Source organism: Solenopsis invicta, chromosome 6, assembly GCF_016802725.1.
Source record: "Solenopsis invicta isolate M01_SB chromosome 6, UNIL_Sinv_3.0, whole genome shotgun sequence".
Lineage (NCBI taxonomy): Eukaryota > Metazoa > Arthropoda > Insecta > Hymenoptera > Formicidae > Solenopsis > Solenopsis invicta.
The window spans coordinates 7,363,636-7,383,041 of NC_052669.1; the positions used below are offsets into that span (position 1 = coordinate 7,363,636).

At 47.6% G+C, this 19,406-nt stretch overlaps 1 protein-coding gene across 3 annotated transcripts in view; it reads left to right on the forward strand.

Annotated features, from left to right (window-relative positions):
• The window catches only part of LOC105194235 (Krueppel homolog 1), an 81,595-nt gene that overhangs the window by 38,591 nt on the left and 23,598 nt on the right, over positions 1-19,406 (forward strand). For 2 of the 3 annotated variants that reach the window (XM_011159068.3, XM_026136317.2), the window contains exon 4: positions 15,521-15,705. In XM_011159068.3, the coding sequence (XP_011157370.1) occupies positions 15,521-15,705 (185 nt within the window). Of the gene's footprint in view, positions 1-15,520; positions 15,715-19,406 lie in introns of all 3 variants that reach the window. The other variant, XM_026136316.2, reaches the window with a different exon arrangement.

The following is a 19,406-nucleotide window of genomic DNA, read 5'->3' on the forward strand; positions in this document are numbered from 1 at the left end:
GCATGAATAAAAATTAAGGCCTCTCTCTCTCTGCCACGACCTCCGTTTACCGCCGTCCCCGCTTCTCAGCGCGGAACACTTTGGAAACGAGCCTGCATATCCGTATTTACGAGGTGCCGCGGTAAAACGACGAGGAAAAGGACCAACGTTCCTGGATTCATAGCCCGAGAGAGCGCAGTCCTCCTTTCGTCCGCCACACTCTCGCTTCCTCAGGCGGCAGCCAACGGGCGGAACGACGCCGTGCCGCCTCGTCCGCGCGCGCCTTTTTCCGTCCCTCTCGCACTTTTAATTCGCTAATTTCGCCGGTTAAGAATTCATGCGGCGGAATGCCTCTCGACGGACGTCTCGAGAAAAATCAAAGCGACGAGAAAGCGGCGCGGGGGAGATTCCCGGGGCCGAGAGAGCACCGCGGAAAGAGCGACGCCGCGCGCCGGTGGTCCCTTTATCACAAATGGCGCGGAATGAAAGATTAAACAACGGCACGGCGACGCTTTGAGCACGGGAAATAAAAATTACAAGCGAGATGACGACCGAGGAAATCGTGATCGCGCGAAACGACCTCCATCTAAATATTCTTTTTTCTCTCTCTCTCTCTCTCCCCTCCCCCTCTCCTCCTCCACAAGCGGATTTCGCGGATTCGCGGTGAAATTATCGACAAAATCTTTGCATTTCGAGAATATTCTAAACCCGGAAGTTGATTAATTTTCGTTGATTAATATCGCAGGCTAATCAGCCAGCCGACCTATAGCCTCGCCATGAATGTTTTAACAGAACGAGCGTTAGTTCTAATACCAGCCTGCGTTCAGTGCCGCGTACTCGTAAATTACTCGTACGCCAGAATTCATGCATTCATGCAATTTTGCGAGCGATGTAACCGGCCCGTGTTTAGTAATTAACACACTCAACTTCAGCTTCGCCCTAGCGGTGACTTAAAAAGACACGGTTATCGATAGACACTGAAGTTTGTAACTTTGCGATCTTTCTTCTTGCGCAATTGACTTTGTACAAAATGTCCGCGTCACGCTGAGACACGACCAATATAATTACATTAATTACAAGAATATTACATTTAGAAATATTATCTTAACATGTCGTAAAATATTATTGAAATAAATACGTACGTGACTCTTGGGCCAGTCTTCATAATTTTTCTTTCTCACAACATAAAAAAAAATATCGATAAACTCCGGTGAGAAGAGATACGATTTCGGGAAAGGGGGGGAGGAGGAAGAGAAAAGAAAAGAAGTGATTAAGCCGGGAGGAACGCCGTATGGTCCGTGGCCGAAGAAACGAACGTACAGTCACGGCGCATATGCATAGCCTATCGAGGCGCGCATCGGCCTATTCTAATTTTCTACCAACCCTTCCGCGGCGGTTCCGCATTTTTTCCGTGAGGGTTAATTTGAATAGAGTCTCTAACGTGCGTGGGAGAGGGGCACGAGGAGGAAGAACGATATATACGCCTACGCTTTTTTTCCCCGTCTCAACCTTGGATCGTATCGAACGAAATGATTCGACAATAGACTGACCGTCAATCTTTTTTTTTTTATGCCGCCTGTCGAGACCCGCTGTTGCGGGGTGCGATCGCTTCCGCTGTCGATTAATGAGATCACGAAACGATGACGGGAGGAGAGGCACGGATCGCGAATCGCCTTGGCAATTTTTCCGACCGCTCCGTTGCCAGCCCGCCCGCGCGCTGATTGTCACCGCGCGGCTGTTTGTGATACGAGATAAGAAATCTCGGTGCAATGTTTGCACGGCGTTCTGTTGACAGATCCGAATGGCGAACTAATAGCCGGTAAATTGACACGCATTTTTGCGCATCAACATGGCGATAGAAAATTCTACGAAAAATACGTGCGTGTGGAAAGAAAACGCGAAATTGCGATTTTTTTTTTTTTTATCGTCAGAGTTGAGTCTGATTTTCCCAAACTACGATGTATTTTTTTTTCCTTAGCACTATTAATTATAGGAAGAAACGATAGCGGAATTTAAGTACCACGTTCTCGAATTGCTTCTCAAACGAGGAACAACGGTTAAGTCCTTTTTCACGGAGACTCGACGAGTCTCCTACCTTTTTGTCCAACACCTTGTACGGCCTTAGTGGTCGATGAAACTAATTACGCGGGATGGCAAAACGTGGGCTATAGTATGCATATTGTGGGGTATAGTGCACTTACCTCGTTTTTTCCCACCCGCAGTTAATTAAAATTTAATGGGAAGGGAAACCGCGAGAGCTCGCCTAGCCGGACAAATCACGTGACTCTCGAGAGCTCTCCGCAGAGTTCAGTTATGAAGAAAGGAAGCGAGATACTTTTAGATGGAATTTAACGCTCCTCGCGAATAGCCCGCGTTTAATGCACGAGCCGATTTAATAATCGGATTGCGCCTTAATATCGGATACTTGGTATTTTAGCACTACCGTATCAAAACGTGTCAGTTCCATAATTTAATTAAAGTTAAAGAAGCAAAATCGTAAAATACGTGTACGCTAGAGGTGGCGCGCTTTTAATACGCGAGAAAACTCGCGCGGCGGACGAAAGTTATTATTATATTTCGTCGTCGTGCATATTCCATCCGCGGACGTTTTTCAAGGCGCGTTTCACTTTTTCCGCAACACGCAAATCCACAGCGCGTCCTGAGATTGTTGCCATGAGAGTGATTTTTTTCCGCGGCTATCTTATCGCTCGCAGCTGATATAGAATAGTCCGAGATGCAGCTAGAAGTAATAAGTATTCGTCCAAGTATAAAAAGCAAGGTCGCGCTTAGTTTTCATGCTATCGTAAATTCATTCGCTTATTTAGCGCGAATGTAAAAGTGGACGCTGCCGCTTTTTCTTTTCTCATTATATAACGATCGCGCATTTTGCGAGTAAACGTTTTCGCACTTTCGGAAGTAGCAATTAAAAATGACGACCGAGTTTCGCCGGTGAATCGAGACGATTCGGTTGGAGGAACGACGAAGGCTCGCGAGATGCTTAAAGAGACACCGCCGTTTTAATCTTTGAATTCGGCCGAAAGTTCACCCTTGCTTTACTGACTTACTTTCGCAACCCTTTCGCGAGCGGAGCCGCCGCTCCTTCGAGATTCTCCTAGCGAGACGAAAATCCCTCTCCACAACGAAGAACATAAGTACGTCGTGGAAACAAAAGGAATATTTGAAATACAAATAAAATATCCGCGCGTTGCCCTCTTCCGGCGTTAATTAATTATTCTACAGGAAGCTTCGTTTTCCGAAATCTCGTCATTTTCACCAGGAAGGCGCTTTTCGAAAAATGTATATATAAATAGACGTCGAGAGAGTGCACCAAAATAATATTTCGCACTTTATTTATTTATTCGTAATTGAATTCTCTCTAAGTGCTCGCTAATGGATGTTATTCGTTACCAACGAGCGCCATTAATAACAATATCCGCGATATTTTTGTTTTGGAGCGTAACAATCGCGTCGCCGTGTGGGGGCGCAGCCGCGAGAGAGGAGGAAAGAATTTCGGACGAAAAAACGAATTTTCGAAATCACAAACGAGAGAAGACTCGCTCGCGGCTGCGAGCGCAACCTATACCGTCCGCGTATTCATCTCGCGATACGCGCCGCGTGCAATTACACGCCGCGCCGCGGTGAACGGAGTTACACCTAACGAAATGTAGATTAACTTTCTAATCTGGCACGAAAGCCGGGACTTTTTACGTAAAATCAGATACGCGATCCTCGAACGCGCTCGCGCTCGCTCGCGCGCGCGCGGCGCACCGCGAGTACTATCGCGTTTTAGCGCGCCGCGCGGAGAACCGGTCAGTGGGTTAAGGATACTTAATGCTCCTCAGCCTCGGATGCAATAACTTTACGCCGACAAATGCCACGACGCCTGGCGGAGTGCTAACGTTTCTCTCTTTTTATCCTTTTTTTTCCTCTTTCCTTTTCATCCGCGTTATCGATAGTTATTAACAGTGTATGTGTGTGTGTTGTGTGTGTGTGTGTGTGTGTGTGTGTGAGAGAGAGAGAGAGAGAGAGAGAGAGAGAGAAAGAGAGAGAGGTAATCCACGCCGCCAGCGCGACGACGTATATTTATTTTGCATCTGCAATTACTCCGATTACCGATGACGCGTCCCGCGCGCTATCGCATCGGTCGTCCAATAATCCAATAAAGAGAATGAAAGCCATACAAAATGAGAACCGTTCGCGCTGACAGTCCGGAATAAAAATGCATCTTTAAGTGGAACAAATAGATACCGCCGATACAGCAGCGCGATTATCGCGGAAACATTGCGATTGCAAAACACGAATCTGTACATGATTGCATTAACGCCGTATTTTATTGATATTATTAATGACTTAGTAATATTAATCGCTCCATCTGAGATTACGATGCAGCATAGATTTAGTCTTTACGGACGACTGCTTTATTCATCGCGATACCGAAAGGGGCTCTGAATAAAACAGAATTCTTGGATCTTGTCGAATGTACACGTTGAATTTCCACAATATATAATTATTTCAACTAAAGAAAGAGATATACGTATCTTTCTTCTCTCTTTCTCTCTCCCTCTTGAGAATGTAATTAATCCGAAGCCGTTGAAGTTCGCATCGAAGTTTCGCGATAATGCAGCGCCGATAATATTTTCCATCTCCGCGACGAAGAAGAGATGCGTCTCTTTATCGGCATCGCGGCACGGGCATCGAGCGATCGGTGCCTCGGACTGGAAAGATTTACGCGGACCATTTATATCGTCCGCTCTCGAGGCCGGCGGGTCAAGAATATTGAGCACGGCCGGCCGTAAAATAAGATATAGATTTCCATCTAGTAAACTTTCTACACGGCATGTGTGGGAGGTAACGCGCGCGGAACGCCATACGGCATACGAGAGCGCGGCGGATCTCCGCCGTCTTACGTCGGAAACTTCGGGGCCCGGTCTCTCTCTCTCTCTTGTGTGTGCGCGCACACGACGCGTCCGCGTTTATGCACGCTCTACCATCCACGTGAACGCATGACTCTCGTCGTCGTGTGCGACAGGCGCTTGCTGAAGGCGCGTGGACGATTTCGACGCGATGCGCGAGCTTAAGTTCCCCGCAACTCGCTTTCTCGATAGCAAACCTTCATTTCTCGCAACGCCTGCCAAGCTCTATAAATCTCATACTCCGTTCTATTCGAGATTTTATATTCTGAAAACAAGACGATCTTATATCCCGGCGAATTTTTCACTTTCGAATCAAATTTTATCTATAATTAGAGCCGTTCGGAATGGTAGCTCGTTATTAATTCAGTTGTACGTCAACCTCATCGAGGAATCAAAGGTCGTTCAACTGGCAACGTGGGGTGGAGAGAGAGAGAGAGAGAGAGAGAGAAAGAGAGAGTATAGCCTCCCAGGATCTTACGAACAAATGGCTCGCGATGAAAAATCGTAAAGACACGAGGGCCATCAGGACTTAGCTCCGGCCACTCGACAGGCCGAGCGTTCGTTCTGAGACATTAATTTTTACCCCTTTTTACCCTGGTCTGCCTAATGACTCGAGGTTCGCCGTCCTACGACGGGAAAGAGAAAGAGAGAGCGCGAAAGAGGGAGAGACAAGGAAAAAAAGGTCTCGACGAAATGCCTGTTAAGCGACGAGAGATTGTCGTTAGGGGAAAGGGGACGATGATCTTGTCCTGCATCCAGAAACGATCGTTAACTATTCTCGGACGGATGCGGATGGGTGGAGGAAGAACAGGCGCCGCGCCGCGTGTTGTACTCCTCTTCCGGTGTCTTATATAATTCGTCCTTCTTTTTTTACTTTCTCCTTGACTAGAAGAACCGCGACGACCACTTCAATCCCTCGTTTCCGCGTGCCCCCCCCTCGCCCCCTGCTCGACTCGACTCGTTTTCAACCCCTTTCGCCACCGAGAGCGAGCGAGCGCCGACATCGTCTCGGCGACAATGGGTCTCATCAGGCATCGGGAATAAATTATGCTCGGCTGAGCCCGCGAGAAAAATTACGGGCCGGCCCGAAATTAGAGCTCGTTGCGCGCCGGCAACGGCGAAGAGGAAAAGTTGTCGGCGAAGTATTCTGCTCGATGAGTTTTTTGTCTGCGGAAGTGGAAACGCGCGAAAGAGGCGTACCGGCGTACCTGACAATCTCTCAGTTCCAACCTTAACCTTCGAGTTCCTATAAATCTACCGACGAGATGCAGGAGCTCCTTACGTTGAACGCTGATCCTTGAACTCGATTTGATCGCGACGACTGATATTGCGACAGTGTTATAATAGAAACGTAATCGAAGTCGCGAATGAAATCGAAGAAGGGGTTCTCGTCGAAACTATCGCGTTTCCATATCGCGCTTCCGATTATTCCACGTGTCGACCGATCGATTTCCGGGATCGTAACCGATCGTAGAAAAAAGGGTTCATCGGCCGCGATGCGGTAGAAATAAGCATGCCACAATGACGAGGAAGGGTTACGAGCCTCAACTGGGTCGGTAACCCCGGTGTTCCCCATGGATGGCCCGAAAAAGCGAAGGCATCGGTCAAAAAAAAAAAAAAGAAAGAAAATAAAAAAATAAGAGGCAAAGAGTTTCGGGCAAGGCAGGTGAACCGCTCCCGAGAGGGTAGGAGAGAGCGAGAGCGTGGGTGGGGGAGAGAGGGCGAAAGAAAGATAGAGAGAGAAAAGGGACTACCATATGCCCGAATAATGTTCCACCCGCACACGACCAGACCAACCGACAACAACAGGAAGTTCGTTGGCACCATCGCCGCATCGCGATGGGAAGAATCGCGGTGCACCTTCGAGCGTTGAACGACCTTGCTCGCGAATACTCGCAATAATCTCTCGTCGTCGTGAGATAGCTGCACTAAATTCGTCGGATTACTTCGGTTCGCGAAGCTGCCGATACTTCACAGCTAATTTGATACATTTTTTATAAGTCATCCGCACTCCGTGTTACAATTAATATCAGACAACGCGGTCGACATGCGATCTCTTGCATTATTTCGACTCTATTTTCAGCCTATAGAAATATTCCTTTTAATTCGTCCAATCTACATGCGGCATCAAATGATAACTGGCCGTGGGTCGCGTTCCGGTGACATTGCGAAAGAGAAAGAGAGAGCTCGTTTCCCGGGCGGGAAAAACGCGACGGCGGCGGCGGCGACCGGCGGCGAAAGAGTAATAACGACACGTGGGATAAAGTGGAGACTCGGCAGTAATCTTTGCCTCATAAAACTTTCATGGCCGCCGCTTAATACGCCGGCTGACGTTCGGCCGAGCGAATAGGTCGCATTCGGCAAAATAAACGCGCGCCTAACCAAGTTACGGGATTATTGATCAACTATTACCGCCCTTTGCTGTGCCCGGCCGCGATTCCCGAACGCTTGCCCGCGTGCCTTACCCGCATCATCAAACGGAGTATGATCCGCCGCCGGGCTGAGACTAGATTCCCCGAGCTTGCTCGCCCGCCTGCCTCTGCTATCGACTCGAAAATTCACTTCGACTCGGCTGACTGTGTGTACGCGAACCTTGAACTTTCGGGCGCCGTGCCCGCACGACGTCGACGTCGACGTCGACGTCGGCGGCGGTGACGACGAGTTGCAAAATGCAATGGCCCAAGCGTATCGTTACGCCGGCATTGTCTAGGACCGGAATTGAATCCCGGCGTAATCTCGCTTATTTCGAATTTCGCTTATTTCGGGCGCCGCCAGACACGCGACAATGATCTCTATCGCTTACTTTCGCGACCACGAAAATCATGAAAGCCATGCAGTATCGGCTGAATTCAATCTCGGGCGATGTGAAAAATAGCAATCCTTTGAATAAATTTTCGTACTTTTATATGGAAATCTAAACGACATCGACATCATGATCATTGTCTACTAATTTCGGTGTCTGCAAATTCGTTTCATTCGATACGATGATGTTCGCATGACACACGGCGAGTAAACTCCCAACTCCAGCTTCGCGACGCTACTACTACCGGGCAACCAATCAAGCTAGAAACATGTCCAACTGGATCATCGTACATTTCTCAAGTGCATAATTCATCATGCTACAAGTACCGTACAGCCGCTTTCTCTCAACGAATAACATAAAACCCGGGCTTTCAACCCCCGAAATATACGCTTTCGAGAACGTTCGTTGACTGCGAGTTTGGAAGAGGCTGTACTGCAGGGTGATTTTGCCTAGACTACTGATGATGACTGTACCCCGCGTATGCGGGGGATACATTCGCACACCAACGTACCCCTGAACAAACACACACACATACGTGAGAGAAATTTCGCACGTACGTACAGCACATTCGCCAGGGGGTAGAAATCATTAAAGGGGCGTGGCGTGCCCGTGGTTGCCCGGATGACGGTCACGTGAACCAAGATGGCCGCCAACCGGGAGGGCTCCCCTCTTTGCAACAGTCATTTGTTATCGGCCATTTTATTTTAATGATTTCCATGCATGCGTGAAACGCTCGGCTGCATTGCTCGGGAAAGGGATGCATTCTCTCCCTCTACCTCTCTTATTCTCTTTCTCTCTCTCTCTCTCTTCCGCTCGCTCTCGTCATTCTCTCCTGTTCTCTCACACTCTCTCGCTCTCATTCGAATTCTATGTGCCCGGTAACATGTTCGCCTAGCGCAATATACGCTATGCCGAACGTGGCACTAACGCCGGTTTCATGGTAATTCCGGACCCTATAAATTTCCAGACGCGTCCATGATAATGCTCCCGCGCTCTTCTTTCGATAAATCTGATGGTACCTCCCGATAATGATTCCCGCGGAAAGTAATTTCATCTGTCCGCCGCCGCTGACCACCCAGCGAAATGGGCATACACCTCCCGGTGACAGTTTTCGCGAACGAATTAACATCAAAGGGTCGAAACGGTCGTTTAACCGCTTACCGCATTTTAACACCTCTGTGAAGTTAGCAGCTTATTTTCAGAATATAATTGATAGGGAGTTCTCGCCCTCTAATATATCTTTTACATGATAAATTTCCGAAACTTGCCTATACGTCTCTCTTTCATTCGATAAACTTTTAATTCATATTAACAATAATCTCCTTTTCTCTTTCGAGATTTGATTTTCTAGTCTTCGTACGTAGTACAGTGCAGCCGAATCTCTTTAAGATGGGCAGAACGTATCTCGTCGGAATTTTTCAAAAATAAAAGAATTCGTTCGGGGGTGTCGAAGGGGCAAATTGGGCGCAGCAGAAGGCGGTTCCGGTATAGCAGTTAATTATACGGCTATATAGCACGCTTGATTATTAATGACTGTCACGGGAATAATTATCAAAACACAACGACTCAATTGTTCGGCTCTCGCACTAGCCGGGCTAGTGAAACCGTAATTAATGTAGACCAATAAACGCGGCGCGGCCATAACTCGTCTAAATAATTAATTCTCTATTTTTGTTGCGGCGCGAATGGCGTTTACTAGCGCGCGGAATTTACCAACTTGCGCGGCAAATTTAATTTACGCGCGATAGAGATCCCGGTGTCATTTCCCTCCCCATCGGGAGATACGTGCCATACGTCCGACGCGCGTCCTCGCTCAACTGAAATCTTTTTATATCGTCGCGAGAACAATCGCTTCCTCCATCGACCCGCTCCGCAAGAAAGCGCCAACGATTCCCCGGACATGTAAGAAAATTAATGGAGGCTGTCACATTACTATCGTACTTTTAGGCTAAATTTGAAGTTTAATCGCTTCCCGACTCTCGCTTTAGCGAGAGCAGCGCGGATAAGCGCGCTTTAATTAGCAACGAGCCGAGGCGGGTTGGAGACCGCCTTTTCCGAAAATACTTTCCCGTCGAACCAAGGTTAATGCAATCCGCGCCGTACATGAGAAACTTGAATTTTTTAACGGCCACTTTGCACCTAGACTCACACGAATCCAACACCATTAATCGCCGCTTGAATAACGCGGCCCCGAAAGACGCAAAGTACAAAGTTCAGATCGCTCTCGTCACGTAACCGCCTGACGTTATTGTTTAGCATTTAAGTGTTACGTACTTTACGCGTTTTTCTTATGCAACAAAACTCTTGGAATCGTCATTAATTAATATTCCGAGTTAGTCGCGAAGGTAAAACAAAGCTCTGTCCGCGTTACCCCCATCCGATATCCCTTGAAGCGTAATTATGTATTTATTTTATTATATGTACATAGAAAAGAGGACAGCTAAACTAGCAGAGATCTAATATCGTTCGAACGTCGTATCTATATCTTAACGCAAAGTGTGCTACTTCAAGAGATACGTTGATCAAACGAAAATCGGCTGAAATGCACTGATAAGTGAAATAGTTTCATTCACGATTCTTGATAACAATGTGGTAACTGGGCGTACAGTTGGAGTTTGATACGGTTTCCGAACCTTGGCGGTATATATCTCTACAAGTCGATATCTCCAAACATTTCTTTACGATTGAATCTCTATTCGCAACTTTCTGTTCCGTTCCGTAACGCTTTTGCTCGCCTTTTCAACCTTCACCTTTTACCGCTGTCAAAGGGATACCTAACCGTTTTTATCTCTCGCGAATGTTGGAAAATAGAGTGTGGGCATGAAATATTGCGTCGCTCTCGATAATTGCGTAAATTCATTCTCCGCCTTTCGCGCGCGCCATCGTCGCTGTCATCGTCAATTTTTCCCGGGGAAACAGTGCGTATTCGCCAAAATCGACGCCCCCTCACCAGAGCCACACGCCAAAATTCGAGGTATCACTCGTGTGGATAGTTCGACGAGTGTCATAGAAGGTCGCAAGAGCGAAAGAGCGGGACGGTCGAGAGGTGAAGGGGGCTCGCCAGGAGAGGGGCCATCAGTGCGAACGACGCACGTGCGTGTGAGTGCGTGCAATTTAATGATTTCCAGCCGGAATTTCGATGACGCCGGGAGTACGGGACGAGGGGGAGCGGCGGGAGAGGAAGAGAGGGCGGGTGCGGGAGATGGCGAAACGCGCGACAGGAAGAGAGAACGAGCGTGCGAGCGAGCGCGGTCGCGAGTTGGTCAGGGCCGGCGTGTTTCCGCTCGCGAATTCCCATGCGAGGGATAGATGGAGAGAAAGAGGGAAAGGTGGAGAGTGGAGTTTGAACGAGGGAGAGATAAAGAGAGAGAGAGAGAGAGAGAGAGAGAGAGAACGCTCGAAACAAGAGAAAAGACGCTCGCCCGTGAGCGAGATGGGACGTAAATTTTCTAGCAGTGCGTTCATTTGTTCGTTGAACGAAATGCGAATGCATTATACATGGATTGCAGGGGACATTAATTTTCTGCCGTGGACGTGTAGTGGGCCGCGCGCGCGGCAGGGCGGTAGGGCCGTGCCGGGCCGGGCCGGGCCGCGGGCTGCGAAGGGGGTGGCCGAGCGCGAGGGGGTGGGTGGCCATCCACCCGGCATATAACATTCACCCGGTGCGAGACCCGGGACGCACGGGTGTGCGGGACGATCAGAGCACACACCAGCGGTCAGACCGAGGTGGTGGAAAGGTGGAAAGGAGGGAGGTGGCGATTCCACGGGCTGTTTCGTGCTCACACGTCCAACCACGTGCGAGCTTTTACCGGGTTTTCTACCTACTTTCGCGTGCCCGGTGATTTTGACGAGTGGTGCGGCGCGATGTATCGCAGTGTCGCGGAAAAAAAAATGCGCGAGAAATCTCGCGAACGGCTGCGACCGGCCGGCGGCGAACGCGAGATCTCGCGAAAAGAGTCGCAGGCGCGGCCGGCGTCAAAGGGTCGCTTAGTGCGGCGAAAGGGCGAACGGGTGGGAAATCATTGGACGTTCTGTCAGAGGTGTTTGATATTCCGAAAATGATTTGCGCCCACGCTAGAGGTGGAGAGAGAGAAAGAGAGAGAGAGAGAGAGAGAGAGAGAGAGAGAGAGAGAAGGGTGTTGGCAGGGAGAAAAAGAGAGAGAGAGAGAGAGAGAGGCAGGCAAGCCGAGCGAACAGAGAGAAAGGGAGGGAGGAGGGAGAGCTCGAGGGTAGTAACCGTACGTCAAAATTAAATGTTGAAATTCGTGTAGAATGTCTGGCGCGATAAATTCGTTCGTGCAACAATGATCACGATTTTTAATGGAATAAAATTGAAATTGTCCGGGCCCCGAAATGACGGATAGAATTTATGGCTCGCACGAAAATGCAACGTGGCAGCAAATATTATATATTTTACCTATTGCTGTCCGAGCCAGACGATATTTCGAAATGTTAAAGCGCGAGATATCGGGAAAAAAAATACAGTCATTTTTCAAACTGTAACTTATTTAATTTAAAATTATACCTCCCCGTAATCATTATGTGATATTATTGTAACGCTTTTGCTTCGTTGCATATGGGGATAACGTGGGGGTTCGTGAAATTTGAGAGAAATCCAATGGCGAATGTCGAGGATGAATGCCGAAGTGCACCGATTCATCAAAAGTTCTTTATAATTCGTAATTCCTGCAGTCGACAAAGGGGGTTTCAAAGAGTTGGGGCTAGACCCTTCGACAAGGCAACCTCGAGCGAATCCCTCCCTCCCCCCTCCCCCTCCGCCCGCCGCGTTGCTCCATCTCTTGTCCTTTCGTTTCGCACGCGAGATTTTAAATTTAATCATAACTCTTCGCAACCCGAGACCACGCGAATTATTATATAAAATGAGAAGCTATTATATATTAAAATGAGCAACTATTTTATTAAAAAAAAAAAAGAAAAATTTATTGCTTCCGTTTTGATGGATGCTACCGAAAGAATTATTCATCTTTCACCTCGCTAATCATCAACCGTGTTGTCTCGCTTTGGTTCAATGTATTAGCAGAAACTTAATAATTAACAAAAATTGATTGAACGAGAGACAGCTTTCGAATTATATTTTATATCATATTGCGCATTTACAAATTAACACCTTAGCAAAGGATACGGTTGATTAAGCGATAAACGAGGTAGCAAAAAATGAATGCCGACTGCACGCTTGAAATATCAATGCTACGTGCATGTTACCGCAATATCTTTTTATTTATACATTTTTATTTTATTATCGCGCGAGAATGCTCGGCGTTATGTCAGCGCAACGTCTATCGTATAATAGTGCGGGAAAACTGAATGTTTTCGTAGAAACGAATGACCGCGGCCGGAGTCGTCTGTTCTATGTCATTATTTCCCTTTTATGAACTGGAGAAAGAGAGAGGTGTGCTCACTTTGTAACCCTTCTCGACGCGTTCGTTCCTACCGTCGCTGCTTCCGGTAACGTCAAGCGCACAAAAAAGGCGAATATTACGTATGTGCGAGCGTACACGTGGGCGAGCTCATCGGTCTACAAATAAATGTTTCAACCGGCAATTAAGCGCCGACAATAAGAAACCACTAGGCTTCCCCCTCCCGAGACGCCACTGTTGTTATAACCGGTGTATTAATACGTTTTTAATTGTAGCACGACAGAAAACATACGGTATCGGGTTGGAGGAGGGAAAAGCCAAGTGTCCCTTTATAAAAATTCCAATAGCGCCTTTTTTCTAACGTTTTTCTTTCCACGTGAATAAGACACTGTGTGTGTGTCCTTATTACATAATTAAATATTTTCTCCACGTGAAAGAACAGCACTTTGTTTCGATATGCCTGTGTAAAGTAAAAGAAGAAGAAAAAAAAGACAGTTATTCGAAGAAGAAAGCCGAGACCGTATGTTTCCTGTTGTAATTAAAAGCGTATTAATACACCGGTTGTAACAACGGTAACGTCGAGGAGGAAGTCTAGCGGTTTCTCATATATATTTATATATTATAAATGCTTCGGCGAAGCACACTTTTTTTTCCCGTTAATTATTCGGAAATGATAGGTGACCATCAATTTGAATTGAACAGAATTTGCATGAGTACGAATGTACGCGGAAGAGGATCCTTATCATAAATATAAGTTATCGCAAATGCGGCAACGCGTTCCACCTCATCATGTGAAAACCTTTGCAGATACAAAGGTGTCTTCTTCCCATTGCGCTCGTTTCAGGTGGGAAATAAATAGGAACGATCACAGCCCGCTCGTTTCAGCCAGGAAATCGCTTCCTTTAATAACAGACTCGCCAATGGCACACCGTGATTCTAAAATCCAGCTACTTTTATCGCGGCCACAAGGAGGCCTCTCTTCCATTATCTTTCGCAGCGAAAAAGGAAACGCTTAAAAAAAAAAAAAAGATTGCACCTCGTGTGTTTGATCGCGCTTTGTTTTTTCAATCGCTCGAAAGTTTCAAATGCCAGCACGCGATAAAAGATTGCAGAATCTAATTTTGCTCGCTCGAGTTATTTTTATTAAATCGAACACGATGAAATTCTCCGATGAATCACGCGACTGAATAAAAGATGAATCCCGTAGAACGACTGAGAGTAAGAGGAAGAGGTGGGCGCGAGAGAAAAAGAGAGAGAAAGAAGGAGAGGTAAAGGGGGCAGAGCGAGAGAGTAGAAGGAACAAGTGCCCGGGGTAAAAAGGATTGGGGAAGAATGTCGATATTAATAAAAGTTAAATTGAGCCAATCGCTTGTGGGAATTAGAATCGAGTCCACTCGAGACGAACGGCGAGCCGTGGAGAGGAGAAAAAACGCAATAAAAACGCAACGGCAGCTGAAGTCTGCCTCTCGAATGCCGATCGATCGAGGCGATTAAACGATCGAGGGGCTACGTTACTTTATCATTATTACGCGGATAGGGACGGTGGGCGGGGGAGGGGAGGGGGACTTTAAATATTCGTATTTTGAAGCAAACAGAAATTTTCTCGAGACCGTGCAATAAATAACATCGCGCATTTGCATGGAAAATATTTACGCGTTAGCTGCCTCCAATTTGCGCAGTAACCGGCGCCGTCCGCGCCTTTCTGCCCGGCACGAAGAAAAATGCGGCATTTTTCTTCCCACCTACTCTTCGATGTAGATGTAGAAACCTGTTGCATGCCCGTAAAAAAAAAGCCGAGAGTCACTGACCAGCCAATTCACTTCCTAAGCGCGTTTTTCCACATAGCCTCGTACCTTTTAAGAGCGAGCCGAGGAGTGAGAGACATACTTGGCGAGCTGACAAACGAGTCATTAATGACGTTTCAATCTCTTCATCAATCTTCGTCGCGCCATACCGCGAGGACAAAGTTAATATTGAATGTACGATACGTTAAACGGATGATACCTACTTTTACACGCCAATCAAAAGTAAACGGTATAAACGACTTAGGTACATGAACACTTTACGCATGATTACGAATAATAGGAAAGCACCGCGACCACTATAAATAGATGCAAATGCGGTAATCCATCGAAAGGTGAAAATTTATGTATTCGTTGTAAGAGTTAAGTTTGAAAATTTTTCAAAATATTTCTAGTAAATATAAAAATAGTAGAAAAAAAAGAAATAATAATTTATGGATACGGCCGGGACAGTTAATTCACCTTTCGATGGAAGATAAAATTTCGAATTTCGAACGATCTCTAAGAAAATCGCATGGCATGACCGGTGCGAATTTCCCGATCGAGCGTGTACGGGGCCGTTACGTGTTCCACCGTAACACAATTTACGTACGCTCGTGCACAGCCGCACGAAATTCTAATACGCCTTACGGTATCTGATCGCAGGTGAACGACCGTACAAGTGCCATTTACCGGACTGCGGGCGGGCCTTCATCCAACTGTCGAATTTGCAGCAACACCTGAGGAATCACGACGCTCAGGTGGAGCGGGCGAAGAACCGGCCGTTCCACTGCAACATCTGCGGCAAGGGTTTCGCCACGGAGTCCAGCCTCCGTACCCACACGTCGAAGGTCAGTCATGTATGTACCAAATCCGACGTCCAACTCGTCGCAAATTCGCTGATACGCGGTGCCGGTAATTAACCAAAAGGATCGGTAATTAAAAAAAAAGAAAAAAGTAATGTTCGATCGATTTCGGTGCAATCGCGCGTACATCTATACTTCCGCTTTAATCGCTCTAACGACCGAAATCTTATATTAACTCTTTCTCGCCGCGACACGTTCTCGTTACTCTCTCGCGTTACGCACGCATATGGTGGTGGTGGGTTCACGCTTGCCTCGATACTTGTACAGATGGATTCCCGTTTAAACGCTCTTTGTCCGCCGTTTCCTTTGTTCCGTTTCGAGGGCTCCCTATATAATCGATGCAAGTCTCAAGCAAGTTAAAACAGTCGTCGTCGCTGGAGATGCCGGCGGACGTGTCGGGCTTAAACGCATACCGGCAGACATCAAGCTTGCGAATAGAGAATTCAGAATCCAAGCACGTCCCAACCTAAATAATCGTACCATGGTTCATAGTCTTTCCCACTTTTGTAGATAGCTAGTGTATCTATTCTATCTAAAAATAACACTATATCGAGAGCTTTGGATAGTTCCTCTGGGATCTTTCGCGGGGTGCTTGGGCTTGCTTTTGCCACCAAATTCTCATACGGCGCTTATCATCACGGAACCGACCTTACACACGATCAATCGATTCGAGGAGGTCGAAAGGAAAAGACCGTCGCTCGAATTCATAAAAATTACAGTAATCCTCTTAACAGAGATGACAGGACGGAACTTTGAAGAAACTGATCACAGAGAATAATTTCATGACGTCCTCGACGGAAACGAACAAAGATGTCACGAGGGGCGAAAAGCTCTTTGACATGCAGTGCATTACAAGCGACATACACCGGAGGATTTTCTCATACGAGTCGCCGTGAATGAACAATCGTTGTTTACACACGCAGGAGCTTCACGGTGGCCAGGGGTGCGTGGCACCGACCGGTTATTAGAGAAACAGAGGTTTAAAAAAAAAACGCGGTCTGATCTGAGAAAAAGACCATGACCCCCGTGCCCGTTAATCGAATTCACCCCTCGCTCGCGTGGAATCGCGGCTCGCAGCGATTACCGGCGGAATCTTGTATCGTGGGGCAGTTTTTTGCCGCCGCCGCCCCACCCGGCAACTGAATTTCTCAACCCTTTCGCCTTCCGCGCCGGGCACATGTCTCAACGAAAAAACGTGGGAAGGCATCTGTCGGCCTATACGCAAGGCGCTCTCTTATCCCTCTTCTTCGTTCCTCTCCTTCATCTTCTTCCCATCCTCCTTTCTTCTCGCCTCGAGAAAACTTTCGTTCGTACTTTTTATTTTCATTTTTTTTAATTACATCGATTGTCAATTACATTAATAATTTGCGTAAACAATTTCTCCGCTAATGCATTCGTCACAATCGTAAAACGTGACGTTTTATCGAGAAAGCCGAGGGATATAAATACTAGAACGTGATGAAACGTGCAATATATAGATCACCGTCGTCTTTCGAAACGTTCGGTTTTCGCGAGTCGCGGAATCAGGTGCGGCGCGTCCAGGTGCTTAACGCGAGCTTAATCCGTTCACACGTCGGACGCCCCGGCAATAAATATCGTTCTTTTCACGCCCGGCTCATCGGGCTTCTCTAATTGAAACCTAATCCACGGCTAAAGCCTCCAGATTATCCCGTTACCGTCCCCCGCACGATCCCCCGATAAATCACCCGTGAAATCATGTCGACGGCCCCCGCCTCGTAAAGCCTACCAAGTTTTTTTTCTTCCTTCTAAAAATGCGCAGTTACGAAAGAATGAACTGACGCGAATAATGACGACCCCATTACGCCACCGGTTTTTTTTTACGCGCCGTGCGATAATCCTCGCACTAATGAGAATATTTTTTGCAGTCGAGTTATTTGATCCTTCGTTTTTTTTTCTTGTTTCTTTTTTCCCTTTCTTTCACGTACAACGGCCGGCCTTGATGAGTTTCTCAATGGTAGGGCTCACCCTGTGTGCGAAACTATTCCTGAATAGCTGGCTTATATGCGCGCGAGATCAATGCGTCAGATTAAATACTAATACGAAATATGCGGCAACGTATCAAGCTGCGGTGCCGCGAGAACGGGCGGCGTTGTCCAGGCTTATCGGCAAAAAACATCAGGATGCACGTAGCTCGCGTTAAACGAGGAAGAAAAACCACGGGAAGCAAGGAGAAGAAATGGGAGAAGACAGGCAGAAGAACGGAGAAGGAGGGAGAGGAGAAGATCTTACGGCGAGAGAGCGCAGCAGCGAAGTAATTAAAAGCCGCCGGTGCGAGCGCGAGCGCGCGACAGAAACAGAGTACGCCCGCTGGAAATAAAACGAAACGAAACAAATGGAGAGCTCGAGCCCATCTTCCGCGGCTAATCGAATTTTCGCCGGGGCAGATTTCTTGAAATTGTTTTCGCTATTTCAGACCGCCTAGCCGCCCGTTTCCTTCGCGCCGGGCTGCTACCCCGATAGCTAATGGATCGTTGTTAAAAAAAATAAAAAAAAAAACGGCAAGAGAAACAGAAAGAAAGAAAGAGAGAGAGAGAAAGAAAGGAAAAGCAACCGGAACACGAGATAGCTCGAGACGCAGAGAAAGCGAGACAACGAAGAAAGAGGAACGGCTCACGGAAGTATGGTGGAGAGTAAGGGGAAATGAAAGAGTTACGCTCCAGGTCGAGGCCTGGCGTGTCGGCGAAACATTATCCCGCTAAGAAAGACAATACACCCGGAGTACAATATTATAATAGGCCGGAGCGTAAATGTATTATAGAGAACGATCGGTAGCCCGGGCATGGAAACTCGTCTATGGTTCCTACACACCACCTCCTTCTTCTCCTCCTCCTCCTCCTCCTCTTCCTCGTTCTTCTTCTCTCTCGGTGTATCCTATTAACTGTTACCCTCTTCCCGCTCTTCGGCTCGGAACAGGAGCGGATCATCGCAACGATATGTTTCCGGTTAATAACACGCCCACGCTCCTAAATTTCGCGTCGTCGAACCACACGCGAGAGAAGTTCGTCTCTTCTCTCTCTTTCTCTCTCCACGTCGAAATTTCTTCTCTCTCGCGATCGCAGGATACAAAATCCTTCAACCTCCGTAATACATTTCCGCGAGAGCGCGAGCTTTCTCTCCCTTTTATCTTTGCCGGGAGACTTTTACCTCGGGAGATCCGCGTCCGAGCGATCTCGACAGCTGACGCGAATTCGGACCGTAGAGACGAGAGTGTGAGTTTACGAACGCCAACGTTCTCGCGAATTTGGCCAGCCCTGACCTCTTCCTTTTCGCGGCTGTTAGTTACTTTCACGTGGCGCGCAGCTTTCATATTTATTCGTAGTTTAGCGGTACGAAGGGTTGAATGTCGTGCAACACGATACAACCCCTCCACCCCTTTTCTACCGCCTCGCGGACCTTCCTCGCGTATCTTCCGACCTTCTTCTTCCGACTCACCTCCGGGGCCTTCCTGTCATCCTCCCTCCGTCTTCTCCGGACCCTCCTCCACCCCTCTTTCTTAATTGCCCCGGCGCGCGGCTCGGTAAAAACTCGTTAGCCATTAGATTTATTTTCTCCCGCCACGAGGAGATTCATTCCCTCCTCCCCCCCCCTCTCCCCTTCTACCCTCGCTGTACTAAAAACCGCGCGGTGATTGTATCACATTTAACGCTAAATTTTTTTTTTACACG